The 23,227-nt window shown below is 41.1% G+C and overlaps 1 protein-coding gene across 1 annotated transcript; it reads right to left on the minus strand.

The window, feature by feature from the left end:
* Positions 1-2,977: 2,977 nt before the first annotated feature.
* On the minus strand, positions 2,978-7,600 carry LOC125930444 (cytochrome c oxidase assembly protein COX14-like). The gene is made up of 3 exons (XM_049642285.1): positions 7,534-7,600; positions 6,939-6,998; positions 2,978-3,236 (listed from the first exon to the last, which is right to left on the minus strand). Exons 1-3 carry the CDS (start codon positions 7,598-7,600, stop codon positions 3,049-3,051), a joined length of 315 nt encoding a protein of 104 aa, XP_049498242.1. The 3' UTR covers positions 2,978-3,048.
* Positions 7,601-23,227: the final 15,627 nt, after the last annotated feature.

The following is a 23,227-nucleotide window of genomic DNA, read 5'->3' on the forward strand; positions in this document are numbered from 1 at the left end:
CTGGAGGCTGGTCACATAGGCATCCACTACCTAGGACAAAATTCTAGACTCCAGAAGGAAAGCAGGTGTTCAGCATTAACCACATCATCAGTACAAGCACTTTAGGTTCAGTGAGCCATTCTTATTAGTTAGGATGGTGGGAACCCTTCCCAAATCCAAGATCTCAGGCACTCACCAAGGGCTAACCTTGTAAGGATACTTTTCAAAGGATAGCATTTGGTCTGCGGAATTAACTCTTTTTTGAATACCTAAGGAAGCACAAATAAAGGAGATCTGGTAGAACACGTTTAAGGCAAAGTCCTTGAGGGAGAGCCAAGAATCTGAATCTGCAGCCCCCAGATATATTGTCAAGTCCAAAGGTTCTGCAGCCAGACAGTGAATGAGAAAGAAAACCAAAGATGGGAAAGCAAGCAGGAACCTGATTGAATTAAAGCCCACTGATGGTTTTGATCAGAGGCGATTGGTCCCAAATGCCGCTGTGTGCCCACGGTACCCCTCCTGGTGCACAGCTGAATCAACTGCTTAAAACTACAGAGTCAAGTCTGACAAATGCTCTCCAGATGCCCCACACCATGGCAAAGACACATCAGGGAAGAAAGCCTGAGGCTGGTCACTGAGGTGAGTATTGTCTTAGAAAGCCAGGATCATGCCAGTTTTGGGGACCTCGCCCTTTCCACTGTTCCAACTTCTTTGGTACCAGGCAGAGTCTAAAGTCTCTACAGTGTTTGACACATATCTAAGCAACCGTTCTGAGTATCACAGAGGCTGACTTCCGTGGACAGTATTCCCATAACATATAGCCAACTGTTCCTACATCTGTCCGTGCTTGGCAAAGCTGTGGAAAAACTCTGACAGCAGTGTGATCTGGGAGAAAGGAAGTCCTCCCATACAACTCTAGCCAGTTATATGTCCCAGCAGACAAAGCTTGGATCCAGGCCTTTCTGCTGTGCCAGGATGCAAACTGAGAGGGCCACTGGGACCCTTTCAAGAGAACTAATTTGACTCATTAGGGAATCTAATAGTCCCATATGCAACATAACTTCTTTCATTAGTCAGACAAATAAAGGATACTCTTGACCAAAAGATAAGTCAGTGATTCCCAGGGAGCTCTTATTCCTTTTCCTGTCCCCTAAGCCTGCTAGGGATAGTGTCATACAATTTAATCATAAACCATCTTTTTTTCTGTGGGCCTATCTCAGGCGTGATGGGGCTGCTGATAAAGATAATTTATCCATCACCTGTTCCCGCTCATGCTTGGCACTCAACACTCAACCATGCACCTGCAAGATGCACCTGAACCATGTACCTGCAAAATATGGTGAAATAGCATAGACCACCAAATGGTTTCCTTTCCTACAGAGCCCTTATACTTGTAGCTCATACTTGTAAGGCATTTTAAATCCAGGTCCAAGTCGATTTCCCCCTACCCTACACCGATGACCAAGGATCCATGAACCAAGTGCTAGAATATTTCAGATTTCGGCCATCTTCTTTTTTTTTTTAATAGGCCATCTTCTTGGGGCGCCTGGATGGCTCAGTCGGTTAAGCGTCTGACTTTGGCTCAGGTCACGATCTCTCGTTTCATGACTTTGAGCCCTGCGTCGGGCTCTGTGCTGACAGCTCAAGAGCCTGGAGCCTGCTTCAGATTCTGTGTCTCCCCCTCTCTCTGTCCCTCCCCCCGCTCACACTCTGTCTCTCTCTCTCTCTCTCTCTCTCTCTCAAAAACAAATAAACGTTTAAAAAAATTAATAAAAAGAAAAAAAGAATTTAAAAAAATAGGCCATCTTCTTAATAGAGGTGGCGCCACTCACTTTAAAAGTATTTTGAGGGGCGCCTGGGTGGCGCAGTCGGTTAAGCGTCCGACTTCAGCCAGGTCACGATCTCACGGTCCGTGAGTTCGAGCCCCAAGTCAGGCTCTGGGCTGATGGCTCGGAGCCTGGAGCCTGTTTCCGATTCTGTGTCTCCCTCTCTCTCTGCCCCTCCCCCGTTCATGCTCTGTCTCTCTCTGTCCCAAAAATAAAAAAAATTAAAAAAAAATGTTAAAAAAAAAAGTATTTTGAAGCTTTACAAAAATTTTTACAAGCATATGGTAAAATTCAAGCAGCATGAAAGGACAATCAAAGCGAATGTCCATCTCATTTCAGGTATCGTCCACCTCTCTAGAGTCAACCATGGACTCATTTCACACATGTATATGTATATGTTCTTGTTTCTATTCAAACACAAGCTGAATATACACATTGTTCTAACATCTTGCTTTTTGTACTTTGGGTACATTTCACGGAGATCATTTCAAATCACATGTACAGATTTATCTCATTCTTTAAAAATTTTTTTAAATGTTTATTTATTTTGAGAGAGAGACAGACAGAATGTGAGCAGGGGAGTGGCAGAGAGAGAAATACACACAGAATCTGAAGCAGGCTCCAGGCTCTGAGCCGTCAGCACAGAGCCCAAAGTAGGGCTCCAACCCTCAAGCTGTGAGATCACGACCTGAGCCAAAGTTGGACGCCCAACCGACTGAGCCACCCAGGTGCCCCTATCTCATTCTTTTTAAAGGCTGCATGATATTCTATTGTATGGATGCACCACAATTCATTTAACTAATTCTAATTTTTTGCCACTGTGAATATGGTGAAATGAACATCCTTAAATTGACATATTTGAAAAAGATGTGAGTACACATGTGAGGATAAATTTCTAGAAATATAATAAGTGGGTCAGAAAGTATATACATTTTAGAATTTAATGGTTATTGTCAAATTGGTAGAACCCCTTTACAAGGGCTTTGGCAGTAGCCATTAAAATAAAAGATGCATACACTTGTTTTTTACATGGCAGAATATTTAATGTCTGTAGATGTGCCTCACCCTCCCATTCTTGTTGTGATTCAACAGCCTCCCCAAACTGGCAGTACCAGAGAAAACATGGGCACTTTTTCTCAGCAATATTAAGGCCCTGGTTCTCTTGACTTGGAAATGATTGCAGGTGAGATCATTCCACAGCATGCCTCAGGCCCCTCTGCTCAAGGAAAGTAGCCCCCCAGTTCTACAGGACTCCTGAGGTCTTCTGTTCTTCTGCAGCCTGGCACTGGGAGCGGTGCCACCGGGGATAGTGGTAGGCTTGGGCACTGCAGAAGTAGTCCCCATGTACAGCGAAGAGCATCATGGAGGTAAAGATCTTGTAGCCAATGTCAGCAGGTTGCTTGGCAGTTGATATGTTGTCCCCACCTAGGACTCAGCTCTGGACATGAGAGTGGGCACCATGTGCCCAACACAGCACAGATCCACTCCACTGAGCCAGATACATATATAAATTCGAGTTAGTTAACATATCGTGTAATAATGATTTCAGGAATAGAATTTAGTGATTCATCACTTACATGTAATACCCAGAGCTCTTCCCAACAGTGCCCTCCTTAATGCTCCACGCCCATTTAGCCCGTCTCCCTACCCAACACCCCACCAGCAACCTTCAGTTTGTTCTTTGTATTTAAGAGTCTCTGAGGGTTTGTCTCCCTCTCTGTTTTTATATTATTTCTTGTTTCCCTTCCCCTATATTCATCTGTTTTGTTTCTTAAATTCCACATATGTGTGAAGTCATATGATATTTGTCTTTCTCTGACTGCCTTATTTCACTTAGCATAATTTACTCTGGTTCCATCCACATTGTTGCAAATGGCAAGAGTTCGTTCTTTTTGATCACCGTGTAATATTCCATTGTATATATGTATACCACATCTTCTTTACCCATTCATCAGCCAATGGACATGTGGGCTCTTTCCATACTTCGGCTATCGTCGATAGGATGCATACACTTTTTAAACATCATAGTCAAATGGATTGTTTTTCCTTATCCTCTTCCATTAAAATAAAAAATGCATGCATTTTTTATATCATAGTCAAATAGATTTTTTTTCCTTATACCACTCCAGTTGCTCAAAATTATACTATATTTTAGATTGATTAACAGACTGCGGCTTTATGTGAGTTTTGTTTGTTTTCCTGGAGTTTCTAATTGCCTTGCTTTCTATTATTTTTTTCCTTTGTGAAATGGAACATGCCTTCTTCACCACATCCAAATATCTTCCAACACCTTATTTATTCTATGTGTAGCATAGAATTTATTCCTTTTTAATTACATTTTTTAGTATATATTTTTTTTAGTTTCCACTGAATAGTTGCTCTAATTTGGAAAAACTTATTTCTAGACGTGCAGCATTAGCAGTCATTTGGGATATCTGTTGACTAAAGGCTGGGTAGTTCCATGTTTTCTGTATTGCAGGTCATTTTCTTTCTGATTTCCCTCTTTGTTTTTTCTCAGGTACAATGAGTAACTTCTCATGAAAGGGAGCTCTGAGTCCTTGAATATCTTTATCTTGTTTTATTGCTCACTTGACAGTTTGACTCCAAGTTTCGAACTCCAGAACGTCTCTGAGATTCCACTAGACAGATTTACTCCTCCTGCCACTGATTGTATCTGGGTTGTGGCTTCCCTCCCTCTGTTTAATCCATCACATTGTTCCATCTCTTTTCTGACTTCCATAAATTAACAAAACAAAACAAAACAAAACTGTCATCCGTTGGTGAGTCTCATCCTACTCTCTTCATTCTTGTGGTTTTATTTCCTTTTTTGATTTTTATTCCTTTACTATCATATGAATTGCATCCAGATCAAACAGTGCAGTTTGCCATTCAAATGGGAAGCTGCTCCCTAACCCTTCTGATTTTTTTAGAGCCTCAAAATAATTGCGTTGGTTGTTATCATGGACAAGGATTCACCTGTCTACTTTTTCCACGAGAAAGTAGCCCGTGGTGAAATCTAACCACTTGTGTAGTCATGTAAAATTGAACTATATGGGTGGGAATAAAATGTCCTCTTTTGGAAATATTAAGCACTTAGCATTTCACAATTGTTTTAAAGTATTACCACAGGAGCACCTGGGTGGTTCAGTCGGTTAAGTGTCCAACTGTGGCTCAGGTCACGATCTCGTGGTTTGTGAGTTTGAGCCCCCCGTCGGGGTCTGCACTGACAGTGCAGAGCCTGCTTGGGATTCTCTCTGTCTCCCTTTCTCTCTGCCCTTTCCCTGCTCTCTCACTCTCTGTCTTTCTCTCTCAAAATAAATAAATAAACTTAAAAAAATAAATAAAGTATTACCATAGACGTTATAGGAATCTACTTGCATATTTACTATCAAAACATTCAAGGAAATAACTGAATGAGTATTCCTTTTAAGCATTAGTAACAGCCTGACCTTTTTGTAGCATTGATAGTGTATGATTCGGGATGAAGTCATATTAGTCTGGAACTAAGTGGGCGAGTGGAATGAAATGATGCATTATTTATATTTTGTTATTATTAGCAATCCATTATAAACATATAACCTATGAGCAGTGGTGTGCTAGTAAATATTTAACAGCCAACTCTTCAGGGGTAAAAAAAAATACGTATAAATATGTTTATTATAAATGTGTATAATATAAAGGATGCATGGCATACAATTTATAAATAACAATAAAATCATAAATAACAAAAACTTTTATTGTAACTTCCACATAGCCAATGGGTTCATAGAGAATGCTTTTGTTGAGTTTTGCTTAATTTTTGTATCTGCAGCCAACCTATGGTTACGGTTGGACTATGATTTGGCAAATGGAGTTGCATCTCAATCTGCTCTTTTCCTAATAAATCTATTGTCATTAGATCTGACCCATGTCATCAATTGTTCATTACAGCTTTGCTTAACAACTGGCTTGCAGAATTATTGCAAATGTAACAATCAGCTCTTGCAAATTGGCACAAGTCAACTCCAGTACACCACTCCCTATGACCTCCACTTCTCTGACCTAGGGATCAAAATGAGGACCCATCTACATTTGTTATCCAAATAATACTTCTGGGATATTGTGAAAATATCTTTCTTCTCCGTAATGCCTGCTCTCTAACCATTCTCCATCTCCTACCACAAGAAATCCATACCTCGGGGACTGGATGGTTAGCCCTACCTAGAGACCTCCAGAAGAGAAAACTAGAAATTCAGCTGGTTGATCAAGGTGGCATATTGGGCTCAGGCTAGGCTGTTGCTGGTGTCACAGCCACATGGTGGCACTATTGAAACACAGGTATCACAGCTGCCTCAGTACCCCTCCATACACCCATCCCATCCCCCAGCTTGCTCCCAGCCTTGCAAAACTTGACAGTGAACCAGCCTACATCTCCTCTAAAAACCTAGCATCCCTCTCCCCTTGCAGACATACTTCCCTTCAGCACAGGAAATTCCATCCATGCAAGCAAGAGCAAGCCTGTTGGCATGCTGCCTGCCTAAAAGTGACATAACAGGCCTTTCCTGTTTCATCCATCCCAGCCACTTCTACTTGTTGACCACTGGTTCTTAGACCCTGTCATCTATATGTCACGGGGAGCCTCCCTGTCTCAGATTTACCTGTGATGTAAGTAAATATTTGAATACCAGTCCAGGGCCTGGGAAAGCTCGTGCCCTTTTTATAATTTATATGTCCTTACTTGTGTCTTTCTACCTTTCACTGTCCACTGTATATCCATCCACGTAGGCTGCTAGGTTCTGGTCTATATTAGACCCCAGTGGAAAAACTCCATTCTTTATCATCTTCCAGAAGAAACTGAACAAAACTGAGGACTTTTGTATTTGGGCAACGTCATCGAAGTGATCCCAATTTATATGAATTGGCCGGCCATGGGCATATGCCTACCATGGACCAGTGTATGGTCAGGAGGATGGGATAGTATAACCAACTAGACCTATACCACATGCCAACTTCTGTGATGGAGGAGTGTAAGTGGCCGCCCAAACTGTGAGAAGTGAGGGAAATGGAAATTTCCTCCAGAGGAAATGGGGAAATAGTACCCGAAGAGGAAAGACAGCAGTGCCGAGAAAAACAAAAGCAGCAAACATCTACTACCAGTAGAGACCCGGCCCTTCCTCCGGACTAGTTCTTTCTTTTTGGATGTTTTTACAATTCCTGGAGAATAACAGGGAAAGTTATACTCTGTGGGAAAGAATTGTAAAATGGAAACTTACTTAACATAGAGGAATCCCGAAGGATGTCCTTCGAAGCATTCCTTTGACATATTAGCTTTTCTTTTACGAAGCTTAAATTTTCGTACACTTGGCATTCTCTAAGTCGGGCACAATTTTTGCATGCTTTCAACCCCTCTGACCTGTGGCAGTACTTTAAGTTTTTGCTTAACGTGATAGGATAACTTAGAACCTTCAGTGGAAACATCAAATCAAAAGATGACTCGTGCTGCTTAGGCAGAGGCAAAAAATAATAATTAAATAATCTCATTGCCGTTTCCTCGCTGCCACTATTCTAGCTTTATAATGTTGTGTCTCATAGGCTTTTTCATCTCTAGAAATTCTGTGTCCAAATATGAGACTTAGGCCTTGGAATGCGAACTATTCCGATAATGGGAAGCATTAAAATAGTTCCCTTTGACCTAGTGAGTTTGTGGAATACCTACGGCTGTTTGAGTGTCTCACCACTGGAAGGCTACCTTGTAGGTTGTATCTTTGTAGCACAGACACTTCTCTTCCAAAACAGACTGTGCGCTGGGTACTCATACTCGTGGCATAGATAAAGAGTCTCCTTTTAAAAACACATGGCCGGGGGCGCCTGGGTGGCTCAGTCGGTTAAGCGTCCAACTTCAGCTCAGGTCACGATCTTGCGGTCCGTGAGTTCGAGCCCTGCTTCGGGCTCTGGGCTGATGGCTCAGAGCCTGGAGCCTGCTTCCGATTCTGTGTCTCCCTCTCTCTCTGCCCCTCCCTGTTCATGATCTGTCTCTCTCTGTCTCAAAAATAAATAAACGTTAAAAACACATGGCCGGGCACCTGAGTGGCTCAGTTGTTGAGAGTCAGACTCTTGGGTTTGGCTCAGGTCATGATCTCGCGATTTCATGGGTTCGGGCCCCATGTGGGGCTCTCTGCTGACAGCACAGAGCCTGTTTGGGATCCTCGGTCTCCCTCTCCCTCTACCCTTCCTCCACTTTCCCTGTCTCTGTTTCTTTCAAAAATAAAAAAAAACTTAAAAAAAACACCCATACACACATGGCGTGGGGCACCTGGGTGGCTCAGACAGTTAAGCATCTGGCTCCTGATTTCGGCTCAGGTCATGATCTCATGGTTGTGAGATCCACCAAGAGTCCTGCGTGGAGCTCTGAGCTGGGCACTGGGCATGGAGCCTTGCTTAATTAAGATTTTCTCTCTCCCTCTCCTTTTGCCCCTCCCCGTGCTCTCTCCCTTTCTGTCTCAAAATAAATAAACTTTAAAAAGATGGTGCTTAGATTGTTTTAATGCAATTTCCAGATTCTCACCTTCCACTTGTCTCTTTCCTCAACAGACCTCCTCCAGAGGCCTGCCAGATCTTTCCATGTTCAATTCACCCATTTCCCACCTCACAGAAGACATAGTTCTCTTCCAACTTGAGTCTTATCTTGGCGCATTGCTCTGGGCTCTAAAAACTCTGGGAGGAACCTCCAAGTGGATAACAAAACTTGTACTGCCTCTGAGGGGGCAACCTCCCAGGAAAAAGCCCTAAAGTCTTACTTTATCTAGGCAACAAACTCTTGGCAAGTCTCCACGCCTTCTCTATCTCTCCTCTGTCTCTGTCACGGTGAAATTAAGATTCAAAATGATATTTTCCCAATCATTTAAATATTATAATGATAGACAGTAAGTCTGGTTTAGCTGATTGGTTTGACCACAAAGACAGGCTTCAAAAGCGATACATAGTGGCCCCTGGGGAGCTTAGTTGGTTGAGCGTCCAGCTCTTGGTTCTGCTCAGGTCATGATCTCACGTTTTTGTGAGTTCGAGCTGCCAGCACAGAGCCTGCCTGGGATTCTCTCTCCCTCTCTCTCTGTCCCTCCCCTGCTCACACTGTCTCTCTCTCTCTCTCTCAAAAAGAAATAAACTTAAAAAAAGTGATATGTATCTATGACTTATCCTCAAAAATTATATATATGTAAATAACTATAGGAATATATATATAATAAATATATAAAGAAATAAAATATATACACAAATAAATATAGAAAATGACATTTCATAAACTGAACGAGTGAAACCGACAGTTCCAACAACATGATAAAAAGCAAAAGTGTATATTCAAATTACAACACACCAGGAAGTACATTCTTCACAGTGACTTAAACCTAAGGTAAATATGTTTAGATATCAATGTAAAATGTTGAAGGGACCCTATATTTTTCAAAATTCTTTCAGGCTTACATATGCAAAGAATTTTGAAGATCTGTGGTCTAAAGCACCAGGAAACTACCTCAGCAATTTAAACTCTTCGTTAGGAAAATATAACCATATAACTTATAGCTATAATTAACTATGAAAAATGTCCTGTTTAAAGAAGGATGTAAAAGAATTAACATCTTAGTAAAAATTCATACTTAACTAAGCTAACATTTTTCTTATGTTGACTTAATTTTTTTTACTCTTGAGTCTAATCAAATGTGGGTTTCACCCTGTTAAATATAGAATTTGGCCAGAGGACATACTAAAGCTTTCCGTCCACCATCTTTCAGCCTGTTTGTTTATGCTCGGTGGGAAGTGACTAGTGCTTAAACTCTATTTTCCTGATGTTTAAGCCTATGAAGCCTATATTTGAACCCCCACAAGACCAAAACTTTCCAATTACAGTTCTCCTGGTGGTGGTCCTCCCCACACACTAAATATCAAAAGAGAAAATAGCAATTTTTCCAGTCTCTGGTAGATCCCATGCCTTTTTTGACCCTATGGAAAAGAAAATTCCAAGAGCGCTGCTAACTTTTACCTTCCCTCTCCTATCTCTGTGGCTTAGATATCCTTAGGGTCGTTTAACACAACACGATGCAAAATTAATTACTGAGGTTTGATTCTATTAAATTGCCAGATGGGTTTACTGACCCAGAGCCAAACTGGTTTTTCTACGAACTCGAATTTTCCTCTCTGTTTCTAATAACTGAAAGACGTTGAAACATATAAAGACATTGTAAATCCTTAGCAGCACAGTTTTCTCTACAAATGTACCCTCTTACCCATTAATTAGCTGCCAAGTGAGAGCAAAATTTAGCCAAGGACAGAGAGATCCCTGAGAGCAGGAGAGAGAGAGGAGGCGAGGTGGTTACAAAGGGCAAAGGGAGCTGTTTGGAGACAGAGTGAGTGTTCCAGGGACACGCTTCTTATTGCCCAAGCTTGCCTCTGGCCTGGCCAGTCCTGGAGGACAAGGCCTTCTTTAGTCACCACATTTAGCCTGGTGTAACCTTGGTTTGGGGAGAAATAGTCATTTCTTACTATGCATTTGGAGCTGAAGGTTTCCTTTAATTTTATTTTTCTTTGTTTAATTTTTGTTTTCTAGCTGCATTGTGGGCAGAGCCCTTAAAAAAGTAATAAATGGGCCCAACTGTATCTCTGGGTACAAAGATCCAGCTTTCAGAAAGATACTCTCGTTATAGGATTTGAGGGGTTTTCTCCTGGTTTCACAATACATTCAATGTTATGGCTGTTTCATCTACAATTTTGCAATTGCATCCTGTAAAGATTTTCCTGTCCACTTATTTGGGGAATAAAAACTCCGTCAAGTTTTTTTTGTTTTTTTTTTGTTTTTTTCAAGAAAATAATCCCCAGGGGCTCCTGGGTGGCTCAGTCAATTAAGCATCCGACTCCGGCTCAAGTCATGATCTCACGGCTCGTGAGTTCAAGCCCCGCGTCGGGCTCTGTGCTGACAGCTTGGAGCCTGGAGCCTGCTTCAGATTCTGTGTCTCCCTATCTCTCTGCTCCTCCCCTGTTCACGCTCTGTCTCTCTCTCTCAAAAAATAAATAAACGTTAAAAAAAAAAAAAAAGAAAGAAAAGAAAAGAATCCCCAAAGGGTAATTACGTGTTTCCTGTGGTGACAGGAACATTTTCTAGTCTCATCAGCAGAGACTGAAGAGCACAGTGAATAATTGCCAATGATGACAAAGCCATAAATAAGCAACGTTAAGAAGGTGTGGATTCATTATCAGTAGATGATGCGATGGTGAACTTGTTATGGAGAAGAAACAACTTAATTATTCATGTGATATGTTTTAAAATGATAAGAGAACCACTGGTTTGTCGAGTAACTCTTTGCCAGCTCAGATTAAATGAAGATTTAAGCGCAGTTAAGTGCCTGCACGTTCACTTGAGAGTAGGCAGAATCTTTTAACAATCTCATACGAATAAGAACACGGAGGTCACTGAGAACTTGCTGAGACTTTGTCTACACAAAGCCTCAAACTGGTCCGTTTTGAGACAACGACTTGCAAATCTGTTTTCAGTATCACGAAGGAATAACCTTCATTTTTAAATATCGGCATGGTCTATTTTGTAACTCCTCTGCGGCCCTAAAAAGATTCCCTCAATTCCTCCATAGGCACTGCTGTTGGTACTGCAGTTACTATTAAAAGCTTCTGTTTTCCCTAGACTTTTAAGGTTAAACTAATAAATATTGAATTATATTCTGACTTACTTCTTCAAGGTACCAAACCTAGTTTCCTTTTAAAGAATGAGAGGATAACGCACCAAAAAGCAAATTGCAAACCCACAGAACTGACGAGCCACTTTAGTACGATATAAGAGGAAATGTGGAATAAGAAAGTAGAGGCAAAAGAAAACGAATGTCTGGGGAATAGATCTTGTTTGGAACACAAATTCAAAGCATTTCCTTTGATGAACTTCTGATCAAGATTGGCCGAGTGAGTTTGCTCAGAAGGAACATCTCCTCCGTACAAACCACTTCCTGCCCTCCACAACATGATAGAATGTTGAGCAAATTCTGCTGAAAAGTCACCACCAAGCACCAAAATGAGATGGGTAAAATGGAATACAAAATATAAAATGGTGTGCCTCTATGTAAGTGTAGAGAAATAAGAAAAATGGTAAAGTTAAATTTATATGTTTTGTGTAGAGAGAGGTTCACGGTATGTTAAGTAAAAAACAATTTATGCAGTAATGTGTGTAATAGGATTCAATTTCACAGAAAGCAGGTAAACTTAAAAATCAGTCAATTTCTCTTTTCCTTTTCTGCGTGTGTGTGTGTGTGTGTGTGTGTGTGTGTGTGATGAACAAATTGCATAGGTTTGACTGTAGTATGTAATTTGCGGAAAGATACTTGCCACTCTTCTAACATGTTTACCCTAGACAGATAGCAGGGATGGAACAGCAGGTGAAATCAGTTTTTTCTTTATAAAATGTTGTATTCTTTCAGTTGTTACAACCAGCCTGTATCATTTGTATAATTTGGAAACCTCTAAACAAAGGAAACTGTAGAAAATTACACAGGCTCCGTTTTACATAGTTCCTAGTTCAGGATTCATTTGTAAATTTTCTAATTACAAAAGTAATCGATATTCATTTTAGGAAGTCTGAAAAATATAGAAAATCACACACACAAACAGAGGATAAATCTCATCAATAATCCCAAACCCTAAACATAAACATTATGAATACTTTTACATAATTATTGTTGGTCTTTTTTTTCTATGTGTGTCTATGTGTTTGTGTATTTTTTTTAAAGTTGCATACTGTGCATGACCCACCTTTTAGAAACCTAACAAAAGTACGTTTTCCCAATAATCAAATCCTTTAGCAGTGATTTAGTGGCCACAATATACTACAAGTGTCGCTTAGGACTAGATTCAACTATAACAAAATGACTGATTGATTGATTTTTAATTTTTTTTTAATGTTTTTATTTATTTTTGAGACAGAGAGAGACAGAGCATGAACGGGGGAGGGGCAGAGAGAGAGACACACACAGAATCGGAAGCAGGCTTCAGGCTCTGAGCCATCAGCCCAGAGCCCGACACGGGGCTCGAACTCATGGACCGCGAGATCGTGACCTGAGCTGAAGTCAGACGCTTAACTGACTGAGCCACCCAGGCGCCCCTGATTGATTGATTTTTAAATGTGTACACTTTTCTCCTGTTTGTTTGTCATAACCCAGGTTTTTAAATTTTTTTTTAAGTTTATTTATTTATTTATTTAGAGGGCAAGAGAGCACGAGCAGAGAGAGAGGATCCCAAGCACTTCCCACACCATCAGTGCAGAGGCCAATGCAAGGCTCGAACCCACAAATCATGAGATCGTGACCTGAGCTGAAATCAAGAGTCAGATTCTTAACTGACTGAGCCCCCCAGGCGCCCCCAAAATAACAGTGACTTAAACACAAAAGTGGGGGGGGGGGGCACCTGGCTGTCTCAGTTGGTAAAGCATGCAACCCTTGATGTTGGGGATGTAAATTAGACCCCCATGTTGAGTGGGGATTACTTAAAAATAAAATCTTTAAAAATAAATAAATAAACACAAAAGTAGGCAGATCACAGATGTGGATTGGCTCCAAGAAGTCAAAACTGGCTACATAATTGCAAGGGCTGGTGCAAAATGAAGATGTGGATCCTCTGGTTTAAAAACTAGAGGTTCCATTAAAAAGACTAAAATACAGCCTGGGTGGCTCAGTCGGTTGGGCGGCCGACTTCGGCTCAGGTCATGATCTCGCGGTCTGTGAGTTCGAGCCCCGCGTCGGGCTCTGTGCTGACAGCTCAGAGCCTGGAGCCTGTTTCAGATTCTGTGTCTCCCTCTCTCTGACCCTCCCCCGTTCATGCTCTGTCTCTCTCTGTCTCAAAAATAAATAAACGTTAAAAAAAATAAAAATAAAAATAAAAATAAAATAAATAAAAAGACTAAAATACAAAGATTCTTCTTTTTCATTTTTAGGGCACCTGACTGGCTCAGTCAAGGAAGCATGCAACTCTTGATCTCGGGTTGTGAGTTCAAGCCCCACATTGGGCATAGAGATTATTTTAGAAAAAAATAAAAATAAAAAGCTTTTTTCAAAAACAAGATTCTTAGGGTGCCTGGGTGGCTTAGTCGGCTGGGCGTCCGACTTCAGCTCAGGTCATGATCTCATGGTTTGTGGGTTCGAGCCCCACGTTGGGCCCTGTGCTGACAGCTCAGAGCCTGGAGCCTCCTTCAGATTCTCTGTCTCCCTTTCTCTCTGCTCCTCGCCCACTCATCCTCTGTTTCTGTCTCACAAAAATAAACACTAAAAAATTTTTTTAAAAAGATTCTTATTTACTTCTGAAAACTCCCTCTTGACTTGTTATGGTGTTTTTTAATTTTCTACATAATGGCATTCTGAGTAACAAAATAGAGAAAAATTTAAATTGCTTGTATGAATTTTACCTTTCGTCTTTATATTGAGCAATGCCAGTTTAAATTTTTTTTTTTTTAATGTTTATTTATTTCTGAGAGAGAGAGAGACAGAACATGAGTGGGGGGAGGAGCAGAGAGAGAGAGACAGAATCCAAAGCAGGTTCCAGGCTCCGAGCTGTCAGCACACAGCCGGATGCGGGGCTCGAACTCATGAACTGTGAGATCATGGCCTGAGCCGAAGTCGGATGCCCGACCTACTGAGCCACCCAGGCGCCCCGAGCAATGCCAGTTTTAAATGCAAACATAAGAACACTTAAGTTGTATGTGGAATCACCGAAATCACATAATGCATATATCATAATCTGTGCAAGTATTTGTACTTTGTTCTTACCAGGACAGTGACAACATTGCACAAAATCAAATCAACTGGTTTTCTTTCACTTCTTGAAACACACACCTCCCACCAACACTTTCTACCTTCAACTCACTGATGAGTAAGAAGGACTGAAAGGAAAAGGAACTATGGGTTGCCTATCTGTCTTCCTTTTCCTTTTCTGTCATCATTTCCAGGGGAAGTTGTTGACCACTGCAGGGAAGTAATAAGAGTCAGAAATGATATAGCAGCATTCCTTGATTGTCATGTCTCTAGGAATGCCATTGCCGTCTTTCCGCATAGAAAGTTCTGGTTCGAATGAAAGTGTAGCCTCTCAGGGATGTCTGAGACCCAGCTTAATCAGTTCTAGATGTAATAATCTTTCCTTCAACTCACTGAGTCTTGGTGAACTCCTGGCTCATTGTGGGACCACAGGAATTCTGAGCTCTTGGGGCTGTTTGCAAACAGTGCAACAAGGAACAGGAAACAAGCATATGGCACCCACCATCTTCTCGCCACGCACACGCTCCGTTGCTCTCTCAGACATCAGTTAAAAAACACAACTTCAGGGATGCCTGGGTGCCTCGGTCAGTTAAGCGCCCAACTCTTGATTTCGGCTCAGGTCATGACCGCATGGTTCATGAGTCTGAACCTTGAGTCAGGCTCTGTGCCCACAGCCTGCTTCGGATTCTCGGTGTCCCTCTCCTTGCTCCTTCCCCACTTGCGCACATGCGATGTTTCTCTCTCAAAAGTAAATATTTGGGGCACCTGGGTGGCTCAGTCGGTTAAGCCTCCCATGCTTGGTTTCAGCTCAGGTCATGATCTTGCAGCTTTGTGGGTTCAAGCCTCACGTCAGGCTCGGCGCTGGCAGTGCAGAGGTGCTTCGGATTCTCTCTCTCCCATTCTCCCTCTCTGCCCCTCCCCACCTGCGCTGTGTCTCTCTCTCTCTCAATATAAATAAACTTTAAAAATAAAAAAGAGAATCTCAGTAGACCATCACTCCATTTAAATAAATAAATAAATGCGTGTTAAATAAATAAATAAATGTTAAAAAATTTAAAAAGAGATAAAGAGGGGCGCCTGGGTGGCTCAGTCGGTTAAGTGTCCAACTTCGGCTCAGGTCACGATCTTGCGGTCCATGAGTTCGAGCCCCGCGTCGGGTGAAAGATTGTTAGATTTCAGATTCTGTGTCTCCCTCTCTCTCTCTGACCCTCCCCCGTTCATGCTCTCTCTCTGTCTCAAAAATAAATAACCGTTAAACAAAAATTTTTTTTGAAAAGATAAAGAAAACACAACTTCAAAAACAGAATTATTAAGAATTTTAAGATAGGGACAATAGAGCATTAAGCTAAGCTTGAGGTCTTCTAAGCCGGGCTCCTTTCATGCCCATGAAGGTGGCATGTTCAGCCAAGTCTTCAAGGATGCGGACTCCTTTTACCTTTCTCCTCCTTAAGGCTCTGTGTGTGTAGGGTTTCCACCCTCAAGGTCATCTCATGACCTGAGTAGTCCGCTGGAGTTCAGCATGGGCAGAAAAGAGAAAGGGAGAACTGCAAAAAGCCAACTCTCCAGGCTGAATCAATGCCCTTAAGGGACCTTCTCAGAAGCCCAGCTCTGCTTGTCTTTTTTTAGCCAGAGCCTAGTCCTGAGGCTATGCTAACTCTAAGGGCTGCTGGAAAATGGAGTCTTTCTGTTGGATACTCCACCACCCTGAATGAAATCAGGCTATTACTAAAAAATAAAGATTAACTGATATGGATAAGCTACTAATTGTCTCTGCCACGCCACCATAAAGATGTAATTTATTTCATCAAGGCTTAGTTTTTATTTATGGGGATCGTTTCTGATTTTTCACCATGATCAACATCATTTACAAGCTTTAAAATTGTATATTACTCTAAATTTAAACTCATTCCTAGATAGCTAGCACATTTCTTTGGAAGAACCTTCCCGTTATTAAATCAAACTGAACAATATGTACTTAATTAAACTTGCAATGGTAACAAGAGCAGGTTCGGGTTTGTTTTGGTTTTTTTTTTTTTTAACACACAAAAAGGAACAATTACACGTTTATATTGATATTTGTCCTGACATAAACACTGCATGTAGCAAGGAATAGCCAGCTAAAGATAAAGATGTGGGAGCCCCTGGGTGGCTCACTTGGTTAAGCGTGCTGACAGCTCGGAGCCTGGAGCCTGCTTGGGATTCTGTGTCTCTTCTCTCTGCCCCTCCCCCGCTTGTGTGTGTGTGCACGCTCCCTCTCTCTCTCAAAAGTAAATAAATATTTTTTTTTAGAAAAAGATAAAGACACGTTAAATGATGTGGCTTTTATGATCCTCCAATCCTGCACAGAATCATTAATTTATGAATATCTAGGGGCGCCTGGGTGGCTCAGTCAGTTAAGTATCCGACTTCACTCAGGTCATGATCTTGCAGTCCGGTCCATGAGTTCGAGCCCCGCGTCGGGCTCTGTGCTGACCGCTCAGAGCCTGGAGCTTGCTTTGGATTCTGTGTCTCCCTCTCTCTCTGACCCTCCCCCGTTCATGTTCTGTCCCTGTCTCAAAAATAAATAAACTTTAAAAAAATTTTTTTTTAATTTATGAATGTCTAGATGACACAAAGCAAAAATGATATAAGCAGGTCCTGAAGGTTGCTGATCTTTTTGGAGAACACTTACTGCTACCTGAATCAATCTGCTGTCAATATCTGCATTCGTTGTATCATCTTTATGCTAACACTATCGTTAATATCTATCTCCAATATTGAACATCAGGATGCTTTCTACCATCTTTTTTTAATGTTACCTAATTTCTAATATTGAGTACGTGATTGTGTAGTGTCATCTTGCTTTAATGTTATCTGCTTGAAGCACACCAGAATGCCAAACCTAAGTGAGAAGGCGCTGTTCCTCATTTTCACATTAGCATTAGCATAGCATATAATCAGGCTGTTTTTTCTTTGGAAAAAACTGTTTTTTTTTTTTTTTTTTTTTGTTCCGTGCTGGTAACTCAAGACTAAAATAACTTGAAAGTTCTTAGCTCATTTGTTTGTCACATCTTTGCCAAGCTTATCAAATGATTTCCAGATGAAATGAAAAAGATTTTTTTGGCCTCCAAAACACTTTTATTTGAAGTAAATAACTATGAAAGAATTTACTTATTCTATTTTTTAACCAATTCTTAAATAACAAGAACTTGTAATATATTAAAACAGAATGGCCTCTGCATATTCAGATCCTAATGTGAAGTTTTCCTGAATGAATTTGGGTACAATTAGGTTTCAGAAATGGAACCATTAAAATCTGAGTATTATGAGCAAACTATTATTTATAGAGTATGGTTCTACATACTCTAACATTTTGTCCTTTACATATAAATATCTGGGTACATGCACCATCTGAGTGTATAAAATTAAACTACCCGAACACCTTTAAAAAATTAGAGTAAAATGTAAAAAATGGCTATAAAAAGAAATTCATTAGAGATTTCAAAATATCCGTAAGTGCTAAATAAGGTTTCCAGAAATCGGTGATTATGCTGAAACGTGTCACAAGGGGAACTGTTAACAAGTGTTACTTTGCCAATGGTAGGAAGATTGCCAACCTTTAATTGGCTTTAAAGTTGGTGTTCTATCAATGGTGTATTGTAAAAGGCAATAATGCCCACATTTATGATCTAAGTCTGAAATGGGAACTCTAGATTTGACTAACTGTGGCACTATACGCTAGTCCTTCTAATTAAAAATATTCAAATGCCTGCCTTTTCAATTTGATCAGGATGTTTATTATCATGTTTTTAACAACAGCAACGAAACAAAAGATGTTTGTCCATACTTTACAATACACAATAACCAGTCAACTACCCACCCCCCTTGTTATGCTATGCATTACCTATTTTGTTCTAATGAAAATAGCTCTAATGAGAATAGCTCTTTCTAAGGCTATTGGGAAGGTGGGATTCTCCTGAATGGAACAAAAATCTGGCATGGCACCATTCTTTGGATTCTGTAGGGAGGGTGTCCTCATTAATAAATGCAAATGAGAGATCATATTCTCTCTAATAAGCGGATTCAATAATACTCTGCCCATTGGCTTCTGGATTTCTTTTTTCCTTTTTCTTTTCCTTTTTTTTTTTAAGATTTATTTATTTTTGAGAGAGGGCAAGCAGGGAAGGGGAACTAGAGAGGAGGACAGAAGATATGAGGCGGACTCCATGCTGACAGCATGAGGTCACAAGAGAGGCTCAATGTGGGGCTCGAACTCACAAGCTGTGAGATCATGACCTGAGCTGAAGTCGGACGCTCAGCTGGCTGAGCCACTTAGGTGCCCCTCTGGATTTCTAAGTGTGAATTCCTAACTGCCTGCTAGGACAGTGCGACAGAACTCCTGAATAACAAGGTGAACAAACAAATGCAAAGTCAATTTCCAGTCAAACCAGTAGGAGGGGAAACCCCAACAGAAAGATCACTTTCAATATGCATGAGGTTTCAGAGGGCTGGAAAAAGATCCAGAGAGGATTTCGCTGAGCAGCTGACATTCAGTCTTCAGCTGACTAACCGGGCAGTTTTGTCCTGCTGACTTGAATAGCTTTGTGAATTAGGGAGAGTTTGCAGCTTTTCTGACTCTTGCAGGTTACTGATTCATCAGACTGCCTTTCTATACCAGCCACTTGTTTTCCACTCTCTAATCTTCCTCCTACCCCATGTGACAGCGCACACTCCATATTTTAGCTCCTTGGCCATAAGAAACCAGCAAGGCACATTCAGTGACCATAGCTACAAGGCCCCTGTGGCAGATACTGTTGGCTGCTTTCCCAAGGTCATACCTCCTCTCCCGCCTTCCTTGCTGACAGGACCGCCTCCCACAGTAGGGGCAGACAATGCCGAGTAGTTGCATTCTCAGCCTCTCTTGTGACCTTAGTCCTGGCCTGTGACATAAGGGCAAGTCTGTTGGGAATTTCTGGGAAAGAAAAGAAAGAAGTTTCTCCATACTTCCCTCCCCAGTCTTTCTGGTTCTGCTGTGATTGCATAGAAGGGGTGAAGCTTGAATGTCAGAGGACCATCTTGTGACAGTGGTCAAGAAATTGCACGGGTACCTGGGTGGCTCAGTCAGCTAAGTGTCTGACTTCAGCTTAGGTCATGATCTTGCTGTTTGTGAGTTCAAGCCCCACATCAGGCTTTGTGCTGGTGGGGCGGAGCCTGCCTGGGATTCTCTCTCCCCCTCCCTCTCTGACCCTTCCCCATTGTGCTCTTTTTCTCAAAGTAGAAATTTAAAAATGTATATATTTAAAAAAAATTTTTTTAATTAAAAAAAAAAAGAAATGCAGAAAAGCCAGCTTAGAGCTCTTTGAACTTCTGTTTTGTGACAAAAATAAGTTATTTTTTAATGTTTATTTTATTTTTAAGAGAGAGACAGAGCGAGCACGAGTAGGGGAGGGGCAGAGAGCGAAGGAGACACAAAACCCAAAGCAGGCTCCAGACTCTGAGCTGTCAGCACAGAGCCTGACTCGGGGCTTGCATCCACCAACCGTGAGATCATAACCTGAGCCAAAGTCAGACACTCAGCCGACTGATCCACCCAGGTGCCCCTAAAAATAAGTTGTGTTTAAAGCCACTTTAATTTTTATTTATTTTTTTACTTCCACCCAAAAGCACCTTTACTAATTTCTTTTTACTATTTTTTTTTAATTTAAATTTTATTTTATATTTAAGTAAACTCTATACCCAACCTGGTGCTTGAACTCATGACCCGAGATCAAGAGTCACTGGCTTCGCTGACTGAGCCAGCCAGGTGCCCCTAATATTTATTCTTAATATCAATATAGCTTGCCAACGTGAACAGATTCTGTGATGATTCGAATTGCCTTTCAGACAGTTCATGGTATCTACTTGGTTATTTCTCAATCTAGTTTCTTTGATGCTATAGAAAAACAGTCTTCGGGGGCACCTGGGTGGCGCAGTCGGTTAAGCGTCCGACTTCAGCCAGGTCACGATCTCGCGGTCCGTGAGTTCGAGCCCCGCGTCGGGCTCTGTCTGGGCTGATGGCTCGGAGCCTGGAGCCTGTTTCCGATTCTGCGTCTCCCTCTCTCTCTGCCCCTCCCCCGTTCATGCTCTGTCTCTCTCTGTCCCAAAAATAAATAAAAAACGTTGAAAAAAAAAAAAAAAAAAAAAAAAAAAAAAAAAAAAAAAAAAAAAAAAGGAAAACAGTCTTCGACCAAAGGTATACAATGCCGTTTATTGAGCTTTAAGTAAAATCTGAATGGAACAATGGTGTGTGAAACAATGGCTTATCCTTCATGACAAAATTCACTCACCCCAACACTAAGTCAAATTTGATCTTTCTTTGTCTTTGATACTTCTGTACATATAAGGCAGAATGCCCGTGGACATAAAAATGTTTCTCAGAAAAGATGTATTTTTTTTATCATTGTGGGTAAAATAGCTCGTGGGATGTAAAATGGAAAAGATGAGAATCATAGCTACCAAGAGCTACAGATAGTGATAGAAATTCAAAAAGAAAAACCAAAATTGATGTCTGTATTTTGTTCACGCGACTCATTCTCATATAATCACAAATTATAATAAAAAAAATCAGTTTTTAAACCTGGAGTTTTGTGGTCACCTTAGGAATGTTAGCAAAAGAAATCTTTGCATCTATTTTCAGCTAGGAAATTTGGCAAAACCTACTGTCTCCCATAAGCATCACAATTATTTGCTTAGAAGAATAAAATATGGAAAGGATGTTGAATGTGTTTGGGAATCGGCTTCAGAGTCAGAGCTCTGTCTCCTGAGGTCATCGCTGAAGTCATGTGGAAAAAGTCACGGTAATCTACCGACTGAGCCACCTGGGTGCCCTGCAGTAGATATTATTGACAGCACGTGAATCTCCCTGTGAGCTTGGAAAATTTGAGTGAACCCCCCAGCAGCATATGGGGTTATATCACTAAGGATTAGGCTCAACTGTTGGCCGCAGAGACCCAAGTATAGTGGTTTAAACATATTGTCTATTAGCTCTTTTAAAAGACATCCAAACGGTACAAACTCCCATGACAATAAAAATAGAGTTGAAGCAAAGATAGCTTTTCCTCTAGGGAGAAAAAGCATAAAATGTGTAGACCCAAACCTGTATTTGGTTCTACCTCTGGTACTTACTAGCTACACGGCCTCAGGCAAGCTGCTCTCTGAGCCCTAATTTTCTCTTGAATAAATGGGAAGAATAAAATGTGCCCGGCAAAATTATGGTACCGATTAAATGAGATAATAAGTGGGAGTTTTTATAACATATCTGCTGGAAAATGATTTTTTAAAATATTTACTTATATTAGAGAGAGAGACAGACAGACAGGGTGCAAGTGGGGGAGGAGTAGAGAGAGGGAGACAGCATCCTAAGCAGGCATCAAGCTCCAAGCTATCAGCACAGAGCCCTACGCGGAGCTTGAACCCACAAGCCATGAGATCATGACTTGAAGTGAAGTTGGATGCTTAACCAAGTGAGACGCCCAGGTGCCCCTGGAAGATGATTTGAAAAGAAGAGTCCACCAGGGGCATCTAGCTGGCTCAGCTGGAGGGGCATGGGACTCTCGATCTCAGGGTCATGAGTTCAAGCTCCACACTGGATGTAGGGGTTACTAAAAAAAGTAAATAAACTTAAAAAAAATAAAAATAAAAAAATAAAAGAGGAGTCCACCGAAAAATAGAAAATAAAATAAGTAAAGTAAGAAAAATAAAAAATAAAAAAATAAAAAATAAAAAAAATTAAAATAATAAAATAAAATAAAATAAAATAAAATAAAATAAAATAGTCCAGGACTGGAGCTGCACTTAGAAGAGCTTCTAAGGATTAGCACTTCATGTTGAAAGCAAAACTAATTGGTTCTATTGATCTCAAAATTATCTGCAATGGGCTGCTGACTCGTCAGCACCAGGTGCTCTTGTTTCTTTCTTTCTGGGAGGCCCAGAACTTTTTCTGCCAGAGTGGTCAAGTTCTCTGTGACGGTTAATTTTATGTCACCTTGGCTGGGCCATGGTGCTCAGATATGTGATCAAACATTCTAGATCTTTCTGTGAGGGTGTTTGGGATGAGATTAGCATTTAAACTGGTATATTTTGCATACGAGATTGCCTTCCATTATATGGGTGGGCCTCATTTAATTAGTTAAAGGCCTGAATAGAACAAAAGACTAACCTCCTCCAGGCAAGAGGGAATTCTGGCAGCAGAGGGACTTTGGATTTGAACTACAACATCAAGCCTTTCCTGGGCAATCACTCTGATGATCTTTGGACTTGAATTGCAGATTTTGAACTTGCCAGTCTCCATAATTACTTGAGCCAATTTCTTAAGATAAATCCTTTTCTCTCTCTGTTGTGTGTGCGTGTGTGTGTACTAAACTTTTTCCAGCAGTCTCAAAATTTTGTTTTCTGTGGTGCCTGGGTGACTCAGTCAGTTAAGCATTCGACTTCAGCTCAGGTCATGATCTCATGGTTCACGAGCTCGAGCCCCATATCAGGCTCTGAGCTGACCCCTCAGAGCCGGGAGCCTGCTTCGGATTCTGTGTCTCCCTCTCTCTGCCCCTCTCCCACTTGTTCTCTCTCTCTCTCTCTCTCTCTCTCTCTCTCTCTCTCAAAAAATAAACTTAAAAAAAAAATGACCCCTCTTGAGAT

This window comes from Panthera uncia, chromosome A2 (assembly GCF_023721935.1).
Source record: "Panthera uncia isolate 11264 chromosome A2, Puncia_PCG_1.0, whole genome shotgun sequence".
NCBI lineage: Eukaryota > Metazoa > Chordata > Mammalia > Carnivora > Felidae > Panthera > Panthera uncia.